General features: G+C 46.3%; 1 protein-coding gene across 3 annotated transcripts; it reads left to right on the forward strand.

The window, feature by feature from the left end:
• The first annotated feature begins 747 nt into the window (after window positions 1–747).
• Window positions 748–12,335, forward strand: ss18 (SS18 subunit of BAF chromatin remodeling complex). 3 transcript variants are annotated; one of them, XM_027023036.2, is made up of 12 exons: window positions 767–785; window positions 906–1,112; window positions 2,174–2,250; window positions 2,569–2,653; window positions 3,596–3,734; window positions 4,101–4,325; window positions 4,614–4,775; window positions 5,439–5,516; window positions 6,482–6,604; window positions 7,652–7,782; window positions 8,549–8,611; window positions 9,918–12,335. In XM_027023036.2, exons 2-11 carry the CDS (start codon window positions 1,044–1,046, stop codon window positions 8,564–8,566), a joined length of 1,107 nt encoding a protein of 368 aa, XP_026878837.1. In that variant the 5' UTR covers window positions 767–785; window positions 906–1,043; the 3' UTR covers window positions 8,567–8,611; window positions 9,918–12,335. The 3 variants fall into 3 exon arrangements, with proteins under 3 accessions (XP_035392493.1, XP_026878837.1, XP_026878836.1); XM_027023035.2 differs by lacking the exon at window positions 8,549–8,611 and having other exon boundaries at window positions 770–785; XM_035536600.1 differs by lacking the exons at window positions 2,174–2,250; window positions 8,549–8,611 and having other exon boundaries at window positions 748–785.
• The last annotated feature ends 1,509 nt before the right edge of the window (window positions 12,336–13,844 follow it).

Consider the following 13,844-nt stretch of genomic DNA (forward strand, 5'->3'; position numbering starts at 1 on the left):
GTGCAATTATTTTGTTATGCAGTGTGTGATTATAAATGATTTATAACAGGGTAATAGTTGAAAATAGCAACCCTAGCTTTTAAATTTGGCCTTAACTGCGTTTTATTCCTGCTTCATAATCACGTCATTTCTGTCCTTAGAAACGGCTATGTTGGTGTAGGGAAGTGTAGTCACGATGTAAGTACCAGCATACTTGAATAGGCCCGTTTGAAGCAGAACACAAAAACAGCTTAGCAGACGTACTTCTGTGGGAATAACGTTCTTTTGGCAGACCAGTTTAAGGGTTTACTGATTAACCAATTAGGCAATTCAATAACAGACAATCAATTAAATAAATTCCAACCACAAATGCCTTTTCATAAAGCTAAACCTTTGCGATTTTTCCCTTACTTTTTAACTCGACCTTTCCGTGGAGTTTGAAGTGTGTTAAAACCCTGCCCAGGTAAATAATATAGGTTACTCTTAACAAGAAAGGTTTCGAAATTAGAGCCACATGATTGAACTCCCGCCATCTTCAAAACACTCAATCTTATGCTCGCATGACTTCACGGCGATAAGGAGAAACGAACCCCCCCCCCAACCCACTACAAAGCGTGTGCGGCAAAAATGATTGTAATTAAAGGCAACTCGAGTAGCAGTTACATGCGTTTTGGTATTGTTTTATTTAGTGCGTAGCTCCACAGCTAGCGTTAGCCTACAATCATTTGCTGTCTGGATTCCTTTTGGTGGTGTAAGGTGGCGTTAGGGACAAACCACTGATAAGAGGGAAGAATCGACATACCATTGTAAAAAACACCTGAGTTTCAGTTACTGGTTTAGCTTAATATGTGTGCATATTTATTCTAAAGTGTACCTGTATGAATTTCGATGACTTTAAAGTCTGGACGCCGTCCTTTTTTAAACAGGGAATTCAGCACAACTCGGTCTACCCCCGAACTGCTCAGCAGATGGACATTCCGCTCTGCGCCCTATGTGAACGTTTGTTAACGCGAGCTGTGGCTGCGTATTGAGGGAATTTGTTGGTGTTTATTCACAATATCACCATGTCGGTGGCTTTTGCACCTCATAGACAACGCGCGAAGGGTGATATTACACCCGCGGGAATACAAAAGGTAACTATTTTAATAATGATAAGGAATACAGTTATTCTGGCTAACGGCTAGACCCAGCTAGCGAGCTAGGCTAGCTTCCTCGGTAACTACTGGTAGCTAGGTAACCAGCTGGCTCATGCTCCTGGGTGATAAATGGGTATCGCGCTAAAACCGTATTCGCAAAGATTTCTAATATTCCTGATATATGAATACAAAATTCACCTAAATGCTTTCTCTTAACCTCCACCACCCCGGTCCGTTGTGTTACGGTTGAGTAGCTAGCCAGGCAGCGCTGTGAAGGCCTAGCTTTCTGTGGCTAACGTTTTGGGTTTGCCCGTCATTGAGGTAAGCCGTTGCCTTTGTTAGCTTAGCTCGCAGCTAACGGCCACAATCCGAGCTAAAGTCCAGCGAGGTAACCTGGCTTTGCGGCCTGACCGCTGGCTCGATGGTTCTGTCCGTGGGACAAGTCGAGAGGGGTCCTCATAAACATGCTCTGTATGCGGCTGTTACCAGGGACGTGTTGAAATGACGCAGCCATGCTTTCGCTCGATGGCGAGGAGGCTAGCTGGCTGTCCTAGCTAACCTAGGTGTTGGCGAAGGCCAGCCAGTGTATGTTGGTCCCGGGCTTTAATGCACAGCTAGCTAGCTAAATAATTTAGTTTTGAGGGTTTGTTGGGGGACATACGGCTTGGCTACATATGAGTCTTACCTCGCCAAGTTATTTAGCGATAGCTAGCTTGAGTAACATGACTAATTTGTTACGTTTTGTGAATGCATTAACCTATCAAACTTTTACTTATTTCCTCAAGCCCGTCCTAATTATTTCCTAATGATGGCAAGCTAGCTAGCAACATGTTGCTGTCTTTGGCAAACGTTATTCGTCTAATGGTACTTTTTTGCTGTCACATTAACACACCCTTTGCTGTTAGAAACCCAGTAGTTTTAAGCTTCAAGCTGTGTTAGGAAATTGAATTTTAAATTAATTTGTTGAAATTGAATCACAGCAGAAGATTAGGACTACAGCCACAGAGGAAGGTTTAAAAAAATAGAAGGAAATTGTTTATTTAAATTTGTCTTGCCAGTTGCTTGATGAAAACAATCAACTGATTCAGTGCATCATGGATTTCCAAAGCAAAGGGAAAACGGCAGAATGTTCACAGTAAGTTCATTTTAAGCCCATCACAGCTGCTTTCATATTTTGTTGTTTTATTTTTAACATGACCTGTAACTACCTGATCTGTCTAATTTTTACACGCATTTTGATTTAATCTTTGCCAAAGGTTCATCACTTGTGTACAAAGAAGCAGAGTGTTAAATATAATGCATTTTTATAAGTTAACATTTTATTGTATCTCAACTAAAATTTGTGGCTGTGTGTGACATTAATGATATTCATTAATGACATTAACACGTGTGACATTGATTGCGATGCGCTGATTTATGAGGGTAAAGTTACGTCTGTAACCTCCCCCAACAGTTACCAGCAGATGCTTCATAGAAATCTGGTCTACTTGGCCACCATAGCCGATTCGAACCAGAACATGCAGTCTCTTCTACCTGCTGTGAGTATCACCTTCCTTCTTTGTTCTCGTAAGGAAATTCCATCAGTTGGAATTTATAGATATTTTTTTTTTATGTGTGCAAGGGACATTAGCACATTCTGGAGTGTGGTGATTCTCAGTTTGTATCCGTAGGACCCCATGCTCTGCGTATTTGTGTTTTTCCTGCACTTAGACACACAACTGGCTCATGAAGAGCTTAGTTGTTTTAGCCTGTGAGCTGCAGCAGGGCAAATGTGAGCCTGTGATTTTACTGGTTTTGAAAGCTTCAACTGCTATAATGCCTTTTAGTGCACTGAGGTATAACTGGCATTGTCTAGAACTGTCCTTGACAGGTGGGTGTGTGTGTGTGAGAGAGAGTGAGAGGTCAATCGGCTGCACTGTTCCTCTTCTTACATTTATCGGATTATCAGGTTTTGATCGAGCAAAATGATTTGTGCAGTCACTTGAATTTATTGTACCTTTGTAACTTTTCTATTACTTGTGTGTCTCCATGTGAAGATTTCAGTTTGTCACCTACAGTGTACTGCAGTAAGAGATGTAGAGATGGGCAGAATTGTAGTGAAGTACACAAGTTTTCTAGAGAAATAGGACATATTGCACATCTATACATGCATAGATCCACACAGAGGTCAGTGCTTTACTCCCCTGGAGTTTTTATAGGAAGAACTGCCCTTGACCGGTGTCTTTGTGTGTGTGTGTTTTTTTTTTTTTTTTTTTTTTTTTTTTTTTTTTTTTTTTTATTATACACATACACGCACACATGTGTCTGTACTATATATATTAGTCCTGAGCTTCATGATTTTCTGTAGTTGTTTGAATAGAAAGTCTCTGTATAGCTGTCTGTTGATATTTAGCCATGTAGCCAGTACTGCATTGTGTGCAGCAGAACTCAATTCGAGTAGGTTAATGGAAGTCTGATTAACGGAGCGTTGCACTCCACAGCCCCCCACCCAGAACATGCCCATGTCAGGAGGAATGAATCAGAGCGGCCCCCCTCAGCAGCCCCCCCACGGCCACAGCATGCCGGCGGACGCCCCCCCTGCGCCACACATGCAGAACCAGATGAACGGCCAGATGCCTGGTAAGAGACCGCCAGCGTCCCGCTCCACCGCTCTGCCTTCACCGTCGCTTAGCAACGCCGCAGGCTCCCCCTTCCGCGTGGGCTGTGGGTGGTGATGTCACCAGTTCTTTGTGCCGCGCACCGTTTTTGCACGCGCTGCTGCGCCAGGGCTGCGCTCACTATGACCGTGATGTTGTATACAGCGGGCTTTCGCGCCTCCTCATATATATGTGGCGGGATTGTGTCCAGTGTGTCGCTGCCCCCTTGTCATCTCAAATATTTGCGCATCGCAGTAGCAGTGCCTCTCAGCTCCATTTGTGCTTGTAATGTACCTCGGACGAACGGTGTCATCACCCCTCCCCGCCTCCCCATGCTGTCTCTCTCCAGGACCCAACCACATGCCCATCCAGGGCCCCGGTCCCAACCAGCCTCCCAATATGGCCAGCGGCTCCATGAACATGCCCCCCAGCAGCCACGGCACGCTGGGGGCCTACAACCACGCCGTGCCCTCCTCCCAGGGCATGCCCAGCCAGGGCCAGATGAACATGAGCCAGGGACAACCCATGGGCAACTACGGCCCCAGACCCAGCATGAACATGCAGCCCAACCAAGGTACCGCGCTGCCTCCTTCTCTTGCTATCCCAGTCTGATTTGGATGTAATTGAGGAGTGAATTACTCGTACCTTTTAATAGACATTGTTGTTTAATTTGTTAATGGAGCTCTGTAATGGATGGGCTGTGTTCATTTGTGAGGTGCACTGCTCTGGTTTGATAGCTAATGTGAAATACCTCCTGGAATAGCCTTCTTTGTTGTATACGTGAGAGAGAATGCTGAAATTAGAATTAGTCTTCTGACCTGGTAAGAATTCAGGAAAGCCAATCTCTCCCCTTCCTCTTTAGGTCCAATGATGCACCAGCAGCCTCCATCCCAGCAGTACAGCATGCCCCCTGCTGGTGGTGCGCAGCATTACCAGGGGCAGCAGAACCCAATGGGAATGATGGGTCAGGGCAACCATGTGATGGGGCAGAGGCCCATGCCTCCGTACAGGCCTCCCCAGCAAGGTTGGACATCTTTACTGTCTCCTGCTTCCACACATTCTAGCTAGCTGGCCGTGATCAGTTTGAAAAACGATGATAAAGTGTGTAGTATATGTATATACTTGTACTATGTATATGTTTTTTTTTAAAATATATTTCTTGTGTATTTATACTGTCTTGTCTTGTGCACTTACCTTTATGTATAGTGTATATTTGCACATCGCAGTTTGGAGAAATGCAATCTTGTTCAGCTGTGCACTACTTGTATAGTCTGAATGACAATAAAGCTGACTTTGACTTTAGTATGAAATATGTTGGACATGTATAAAAGAATGCTTTATTATTGATAACACTAGGAACCAGTAGCTGTTAGGAGTCTAGTCGGTGTTCCCTCTTTTTAAAACTTTAGTGACACGTTTACTGAATCTTGGTTTTATATTGATTCATCAGTCTAAGAATGTAGTGAACTTGGAAAAAAGTATGACGAAAAGTAAATGTATTTTAGAGCAGGCCGATGCAACCAGTGTGATTAAACCAATACACCGTTCACTCTTGCATAAATCTGATGTATATTCTGTAACACATACATTAGTTATGTTTTTCCCCTGTATCAATATGTGCATAATTAATCAGTGACACAGTATTCTGTATGTGTGTATGGCCCTGAGTTAAAGCTGTTGTGTTTAGGGCCCACGCAGCAGTACCCAGGCCAGGAGGACTACTATGGAGAACAGTACAGCCATGGAGGCCAAGGGCCACCTGAGGGTAGGGCACCTTGCGCCCCACACACACACACACACACACACACACACACACACACACACACCTCCTCTTTGTACCTGTGCCGTTCTGCTTCAGGAGCCGTGTGAACCCAGCGTTCATAAGTGGCACCTGCTCCTCTCCTAACGACCCGCTTCAGCCATTTCCTGTTAGTGCTGCACGTAATTAAATTGCCTCTAGGGCTCCGTTTTGGCGGCCATTGCCTCAGTTTTATCGATGTCGTGTGTGGGTGGCATTTGAGTGTTGGATTGGAGGGAAGGGAGCTCGTGTTCACGTCCTGGAGCACTTCTTGGAATTCGGTGTTATGGAGTTTCGGAGCACTGGCTTCACAGCGTTCCAAGTTCAGTCCGAAGGACACGCTGCCCTGCAGAATCTCCTTTCATTCTTGAGTTAATGTGCAGTGCCAGAGTTCTCCAAAAGCAGGCTGTTAAAACCTCTGTGATCCTATATCTCTTTTGCTTTATTGAAAGTAGTCTGGGTTTGTGTGTGCAGGAAAGGGCAGGCTATATAGAGAAGAGCGTTTAGTTAGAAAAACTGTCAAAAGCTTTGCTGGCCTGGTGTTAGGTTGCTGACATCAGTGTGCAGCAGAATGAGTGCCACCTGGAGGCTATTGGGCTAACTGCCTTGGGCAGTTGTATGTGGACTTATGTGAAAATGTCTGGTTTCTGACATCAGTTATGGACACGACACCAGAAGTAAGGTTTGGTGTGCAAACGTTTCAGTAGGTGAACTGCCAGACCAGCTGGTGCAGCACAGACCTCCAGTATGTTTGTGTGTAGCAGTCTGAAACCCATGTGAATCTGAATCCAGAATAATCAGTCCCTCTTGTACAACTTCATGAGCATTTGGCCTAAGGAATGTTAATTAATATATTGAAAACTAATGATTTTATAAGTGTTTTCCAAGTCAGCGTGCTACATTCAGTATTGGATCCTCTCTCTCTCTCATAGGAAACTCCCAGTATGGTCAGCAGCAGGAGGCATACCAGCCAGGTCCTCCCCAGGCACAGGGATACCCGAGCCAGCAGCAGTACCCCACGCAGCAGGCCTACGCGGGCCAGCAGCAGGCCTATGGTGAGCACTTCCACATTCCAGTGGGCTTCACCCAAGCCTTGGAGAGTTGGGGGAACGTCGTGTGGTGTAGTCTGAGCATCGGCAGCGGGAACGCACCTCTGCGCCGGTGACGGGAGTTTTTTTTTGTTTTGTTTTGTTTTTTTTGGCCAGGCAACCTGAAAACTAGATACAAGGGCTCTTTGTTTTGTTCATTATTTATAAAATAATAATAATAATAACAATTATTGTTATTTGGAAATGTAAACTATGATTTTGTGACTGAGTGAGATGCGACACAGTAGTTTGTGTGGAGGAGAGGGAGAAATGGCCGTGTTATGACTCTGAGCACGCCGAGTGGAAACCTCTTTCTTCTCTTCTGCGTTCCTTCTCCAGTGCTGTCATCTTGTCTCTCTTTTCTCTGGTTCTGCCAGAGGCACCTCACATTTTAATAATGAGCTACAGCAAAAAAACACGCACGCACGCTCGCGCCATCTGGAAGACGTTCTCCTGAGCGTCCGCGAGGTTAAGGCAGTCCAGTGCAACCTAATGATCCTGCGTGGGCCGGTGGGGAGCAGGTCTGCTGGCGTCTGTAATGGCCAAGCGCTTGGGCGACCCACAGCACGCTTAATGAGCTGCAGCTCCCTGCTTTTAAATTTAGCTTTACGGACTCCTTGATGCTGGGTCACATTAGGAGGGCAGCGCGCTCCTCGCGGCCCCGCCGCCTTCATTACTGCCGCGGGGTTCGGAGGCGGCCTAGCTCTTCCTCCTCCTCTTCCTCTTGTTCATCCGAGCCGATGCACCCATTGATTGGCCGCCTTCGGTTCCTAGAGGCCGTTGTTTGAACACATGCGGGCCTGTCGACTTTCAACAGATGATCGGGAAAAAGATGGTCATGCTCACTTTGCTGTGTCTGATTGCTGAACATGCCGCAGCACTACCACAACTGGCTCTCGCAAACTCGAGTTTGAGTGTGAGGAGTGTATTGGTTCACTTCTGTTTGCGGGTTTTTTTTTTTTTTTCTTTCCTGTTTTTGACCTTTGCCCTCTCCTCGTCTCCCTCTTTGTGTAGGGCCCTCTCAGGGCACTCCTGGCCAGTACCCCAATTACCCGCAGGGACAAGGGCAACAATACGGCGCCTACAGGCCCCCGCAACCCGCACCCCCCCAGGGCCAACCGCAGCGCCCGTATGGCTATGACCAGGTAAGGCGGTGAGAGGGAGAGAAAGGAGTCAGGGCTCTCCTTTTCTGTCGCATTTTCTTAGATTAGCTTTCAGGGGGGGACCCAACACTTCTTTTCTGCAGGTAAGTAAAACTGCGTTTTGTGTTCTTGAGCACTGGCCTTCGACCCAATCCTCACAGACCAGCTGCTGGTCCACGTTTGCAGTCTGATCCGGCTCAGAATTGCCACTGAAGGAGCAGCACGTTTGTGTATTGAGTAATTACATTTACATCAAATTTTAAATGTTTATACCTCCAGTATTCCTCAGTGTCTGCTCCAGCTGATCAGAGGCAGTGGAGGACACTTACTTGGCCTGGGTGAGTGGAGCTCAGGGCTGGATCAGATAACCGAGTGGATTGGCAGACCAGGTCCCATATGGACTGGGCTGAAATTTTGATGTGCTTGTGCGGTGGCATCGGGGGGAAGGTTCTGTTCTCGTAGCTGCCAGCCAACCGGAACAGAGCGTCCACCTGGTGACAGGGGTACTCTCCTGTGGAAAGCACTGCATGGTGTTCACACAGTCAGCAGTCACGTGTAAACAGGGCTGAGATGAGTGGGGTGCATGTTGGTCCCACAGTCAGCAGTACCATGTAAACGGGGTTGAGGTGAGCGGGCAGACCGCAGGCTCTTGGTCCTCGTTCGCGGAGCCCAGGCGCCGCATACGAGCCTCGCTGCTTCCTGTGTCTTCCTGCGGCTCTCGACCAGAGGCCGCAGCCTCCCTTTCACATGTCTATGTTTGAACATTCAGGGGCACGTCAGGAAATAGAGGACCGAGTATTTCAACCCCTGACTAGATCTGTAAGAAGCAAAGGTAATGGTTGCTGCGAAGAACGCCGTTGTCAAATCTGGACGTTTTGACTCCTGGCTTTATTTATTTATTTATTTATATTTATTTTTCTTTTCTTCCCTCCCTTTTTTCACCTTCCTGTTCTGTGTTTGTTTCCTTATTCCTTTATTTTACATCGTTTTGTAATCAGGGGTCGAAATAATCCTCAGGTCTTTGTGCAGAACTGAGTGGTCAGAATTCTCGTCATTTGTGCAAATACTGTAGACACAGCAGAGCACACAGGTCTTGAATGCTGGTTCCCAGCTGTGTGTGTGTGTGTGTGTGTGTGTGTGTGTGTGTGTGTGTGTGTGTGTGTGTGTGTGTGTGTGTTGGTTGGTTACCCAATTTTGCATTGTAACCTTGAAACATCAGTGAGCCATTTTCGACCCCTGTTTAGAAATATCCATGTAAAAAAAAAAAAAAAAAAAAAAAAAAAAAAAAAAAAAAGCCACACTGAAAATGGCAGTTGGAGAACAATAAGGGCCACAACCAAAACACACTACAGCTAGAATCGTCCCCCACCTCAGTATGACACGAGTCTGCTCTCCATCTGCTCACTGGCTCTTGCTCCCTGTCTCAGCATTTCCATCGCTCATTTGTGGCCATGCTGCCACCTACAGGTTAAACGTAATCATCAAACCTAAATAAACCCGAACCGTTTCTTACCAAATAGAACTAACCTGAAGGCAAAAGGTCAGTCTGTTCATAAAACATTGCAGACGTTACATCTAGCAGTCAGTCCTCGTGTGTTTACTTCAAAGTGTTTAGGCTATCTTGAGAACATTTTTTTTTTTTTTTTTAGAGCTTTTAACAGCCAAGTAGGTTTCTAGGTAGGACTCTGAGCCACAAACAGCATTATACTTCTTAAACATTTCTCACTTTTATCTGTCTTTTTTTCGTATCATTATTGTACTACTCATACCAATGTCAAAATATGTTGAAGCTTCCATTTCCCTCCCCCCTCATATGGACTTTCGTGCTAAAGAAAAAGAAAGTCCTCGGCTAGAGTAGCCACACTGCTATAATGTGACGCCGTGCTAGGGACAGCGGGTTTTGCACCCGGTTGGCCTGTCACGGGTCTTCTGTGTGGCACAAATCGGGTCGAAATGCTGTTTTCACATACGTTGACATTTGTATAGGCACGACTCCCTAATAGAGAGCAAGGGGAACTGCTCAGGCCTTGTGTAAGCAGGCAGCGTCGGGCCTCTGTCGACTGGCCAGCGTGGCGATGGAGGCAAAGAAGCGAGAGAAGTTCACCATTCTATCGTCCTCTCCTTCTCTTTCCCCACAGGGTCAATATGGCAACTACCAGCAGTAAAGGTCAGACGCTGTACTTCCTGTTGGAGCGTCTCTGTGGCCCCGTCATTCTGGATGTGCAGAAGGGCTTCGGCTGTCTGAGACTCCCCCTCCCCACTGACCCCGCCCTTGTCTAAATTATAGAGAGATGGATGCCTCCCTTTGCCCCAACTTGCGCGCACGCACACACACAATCTGATCATGTATTATTTTTAAAAGGATCGTTTAGTGCCCAAATATAACTCCCATTGGTTGGTCCCCAGCTCACACCCACGCTTTCATTGTGCCACTCACCAAGGTTTTTAAGTTATGAATAAATTATGTACATGAAAAAGGGTTTTTCATCATCCCTTGAAGGATTCTGTGGGTTACGAGTGTTTAGTTGTGTCCGACCTGTTACACTCATGAATAGATGAGGGTGGTCTGCAATCTCACAAAATGCCCCTCTGTGCTGCTGTAGCCAAGTCAACAGTGTGGGTTACGTCTGCTACAACACGTCATGTGAGCTAGCTAAATGTGACTTGAGAAATGCAGAAAGATTACTATTCCTTTAACGAAATATTAGCTTTCAGTCTTTCATGGTTCTCTGGTCTGTATTCCATAGTTTTCATCAAAAGCCATCTCGAAAGGAGCAATGCCTTAAAGAAAAAGGAAAAAAAAATGTAAAAATCGGAACTGCCTTACTTGCACAGCGTTTTCCACTGGGGGTTTGGGGGTGGTGTTGGATTTTGATAAACTACAGCATTGAGTCGTATTTTGGTTGCAATGTCGGTAACCATCTCTTGACTCCATTAGTGTGAAAGATTTAGATGAAGCAATAATGCTTTAGGGAGGAGGATGGACCCTGAGGGACGGTCTTGCACAGGGAATATTCTTACATGTCAAGGTCAAAGTTGTCATGATGTACAAATGTATTTTATGCTTTCCAGATAGAGCTTACTTTGTACTGAGAATTTTGGAAACTTGGTTCTAAATATTGTACTTTCTTTGTTGGACCTTTTTGTTTGTTTTTGTTAAATGTCTTTTTTTATTATAGTTAGGTTTTTTTTGTTTGTTTTAAAAAACAAAAACAAAAACCCTTCTCTAGTGTCATGTCTTTTGCTTCCTCGTCACCATGCTAACGTTTCATTCAACCCATCTGCTGCCTTGGTGGCTCCCATGTCCACTGTCCACAGGGGACCACTTCATTTGAGCGTAACGGCTCAGCTGGACATTGATACGCTGAATATGCCCCAGGAGTGGATGGTCAAGAGTCACATTCAGATTGGGATAATAGTAGTGAGAAACAAGGAATTACTAGCCCACAGTCCTGTCTTACGCCACTGTTGGTTTGCAGTCAACATGACACAGTTTGGTGAACTTTGCTTTTTGTTTTCTCTTTTTTTTAAATAACAGTTGCTCCTTGACCCTTGAATGTGAAGATTCCCAGAGTGTGTCGCTTAAATAAAATTACACCTTTTTATAGCATTTGCAGCTTTTTGCTTATTTGTTTTAAGAATGAAATGTTTAAAATCAAGTTCATCTGATAGCAAAGTGCAACTGCAAAGATTATGCTGTCTGAGTCGGTGTCGAGATTATAGGAAGCATATCGCAAAGCACGTCATTATGCAATAACTAATGTTTTCATCGTGGCGAGCCTGTTACCATGGTGCCTGGTTTATTGTTCTGTCCCTCAGCTGGTTGCCACTGATGCAACTCAGACTGGAAATACTTGAGCGGTCTGGGTGCCAGGTAAATCAATCTCTCTCTCTCCTCTCTCTCTCTCTCTCTCTCTCTCTCTCTCTCTCTCTCTCTCTCTCTCTCTCTCTCTCTCTCTCTCTCTCTCTCTCTCTCTGAGAATTTGGCAAACATTTCTTAGGTTTCTCACTTAAAGCTACAACCTGTACATTTGAAAGATCTGCTTCGTTTTGGGGTTAATGGGGAACATTTCTGTCTCTTATGACCATACATGGTTTGCTATAGTCCCCTTTCATCCAGGTGTTGGTATTGAGCTCCAGTTTTTTCACTGTACACTAGTTTATTCGCACCAGTTGCTCAAAAGTATTGTTGAATACAGTTTTCAGTTTATTTAGATGTTTAAAAAAAATGGATGGTACTGATTATAGCGCTATACTTCTGTGACTCCTGTTGTATAATTCTGAGCATGTGCTATTATGAACTGAGTATAAAGGCAGTGCGGTTACCACGGTGTCCACGTGTGTGTGCGTGTGTTTGTTTTGCAGGCAAGCAGAGGAGGGCCTTTAGAACTCTGAATGTATGAATACATTTGTGCTGTTGAGAAACATTCATTTGGTGCTCTGTATCATGATGCAACATTGAGGTGCCATTATTCTCTGTTTCCATGACGATGTAAAGTTGTACATCATTGTAACTGAACAAAATGGCTGAATAAATTATTGTAATTTGGATTTTATTTTTCTAGTTCATTCTTTTTGTTGGTCCACTGTGTAAATATGTAAATTCAAATATACTAAATGGTTGTTCATTTGCAAGAGTGCAAGAGATTTTACACATGCGATCATACATGCACCATACTCTGCCAGTTATTGCATTCTGGCAGAGGGCAAAAATGTCCTAGTAGCTGGTGTGGTTGCCCTGTCGATTTGACTCGAGGAGGGGGACTTTCACGGTGCTGAAAGTGAGTGTGATAGAAGAGAGCTCTCAGGGAGGCTCCAACATGTCCAGCTGCAGCTCACGAGCGCAGGGATGTGTTCACACCTTTCCCCCGCCCCCAAAGTCCTGGAGCTGCTGCATGTCACGTCGGAAGGGGGAGATGCAGATGGCACGCCAGATGTGTGGTCAGACTGCGAAAGTGCGTGTGGGTGGGTGATTGGGGGCTGGCAATGGTTAGGAGGAAACTGAGTGGAGCAAGTGACCATGTGCCTGAGTGTTTAGAAAGAGAGACAATCATTTAATAGTGTGTGTGTGTGTGTGTGTGTGAGAGAGAGAGAGAGAGAGAAACATGCGTTTGTACACACTACCAGTCCTAGCAACCCCCATCCGATAGAGGTGTAGAAGTACTACGTCCCTGTCTGCGTGCCTGTCTTGCTGTCTTCTGCCGTCTCGCTGTCTTGTGCCATCTCTCCGCTGATCTCTCCACCCTGCTGCTCCACAGCTGGCCACCCCACCCTTCCCAGCTGCCACTGGGGCTCCCCCCAGCCCGTCCTTTTGGCGGCGGCAGGTGATTGGGCGCCCCCACCCCCGCCTCCGCCACCAAGCACGGGGCCTTGGCAAGCCAAGCGGCTCAGCTGCGAACCCGCCGACGCGCTCGGGGTCGGACAAAGTCACTCCTATGACGACGGTGGCGGCGGGGCCCGCGGGCGGCCTGCGGACTCGAAAATGACAAAAACAGAGTGTCAACATCAAGAAGCTTGCGGGGGGGGGCACGTGGTGCTCCACATGAAGGAGAATTTAGAGGCAGCGCGAGCCGGCTGCAGAGGTACCTCTGGGAGTGCGGAGGGGCTCTTACCTGAAATATGCATTCAACTTCTGTTCGCACCCTCTCACAAAAGGCGCCACCGTGGTTTTCCACGCCGGTTTTCTAAAAATAAGAAGGCCCTCGGCCGCCCCCTCGTGTGCTTCCCCAGGGCGGCGTCCTCTTAGAGGACCGCTGCCATCGTCACGTCGTCTGCCATCGCTGTCGTGGGTGCAGTGCTGTGACAGCCTCATCTCAGCCCTTGATTATCTCGTTCAATATTCTGATATATTGTTATTATAATTCTTGGCGCCTCCCGGAGCAGCGCCGCGACCGCAGTGGGGAAAATGACATTGCGATCATAGCTGGAAGGCAAGATATTCTCTCCCTCTCCCTCTCTGCCGCGCTCTCGCTCTGTCTGTGTGACTGCAGGTCTGCGGGGAGGAATAAGGGGTGGTTACAGGGGGAAATGCAGCAGCCTCCGCAGTTTAATTGGAGATGTGTCAC

The sequence above is a fragment of the Electrophorus electricus genome, chromosome 19, assembly GCF_013358815.1.
Source record: "Electrophorus electricus isolate fEleEle1 chromosome 19, fEleEle1.pri, whole genome shotgun sequence".
NCBI classification, from domain to species: domain Eukaryota; kingdom Metazoa; phylum Chordata; class Actinopteri; order Gymnotiformes; family Gymnotidae; genus Electrophorus; species Electrophorus electricus.

What these genes read in the sequence shown, in the direction of transcription:
- ss18 (XM_027023035.2), top strand. Translation starts at nt 1,044, where the DNA reads ATGTCGGTGGCTTTTGCACCTCATAGACAACGCGCGAAGGGTGATATT. An exon ending in GTACAGGCCTCCCCAGCAAG is followed by an intron (nt 4,776 to 5,438) that starts GTTGGACATCTT and finishes TGTTGTGTTTAG; the next exon opens with GGCCCACGCAGCAGTACCCA. An exon ending in AGGCCAAGGGCCACCTGAGG is followed by an intron (nt 5,517 to 6,481) that starts GTAGGGCACCTT and finishes TCTCTCTCATAG; the next exon opens with GAAACTCCCAGTATGGTCAG.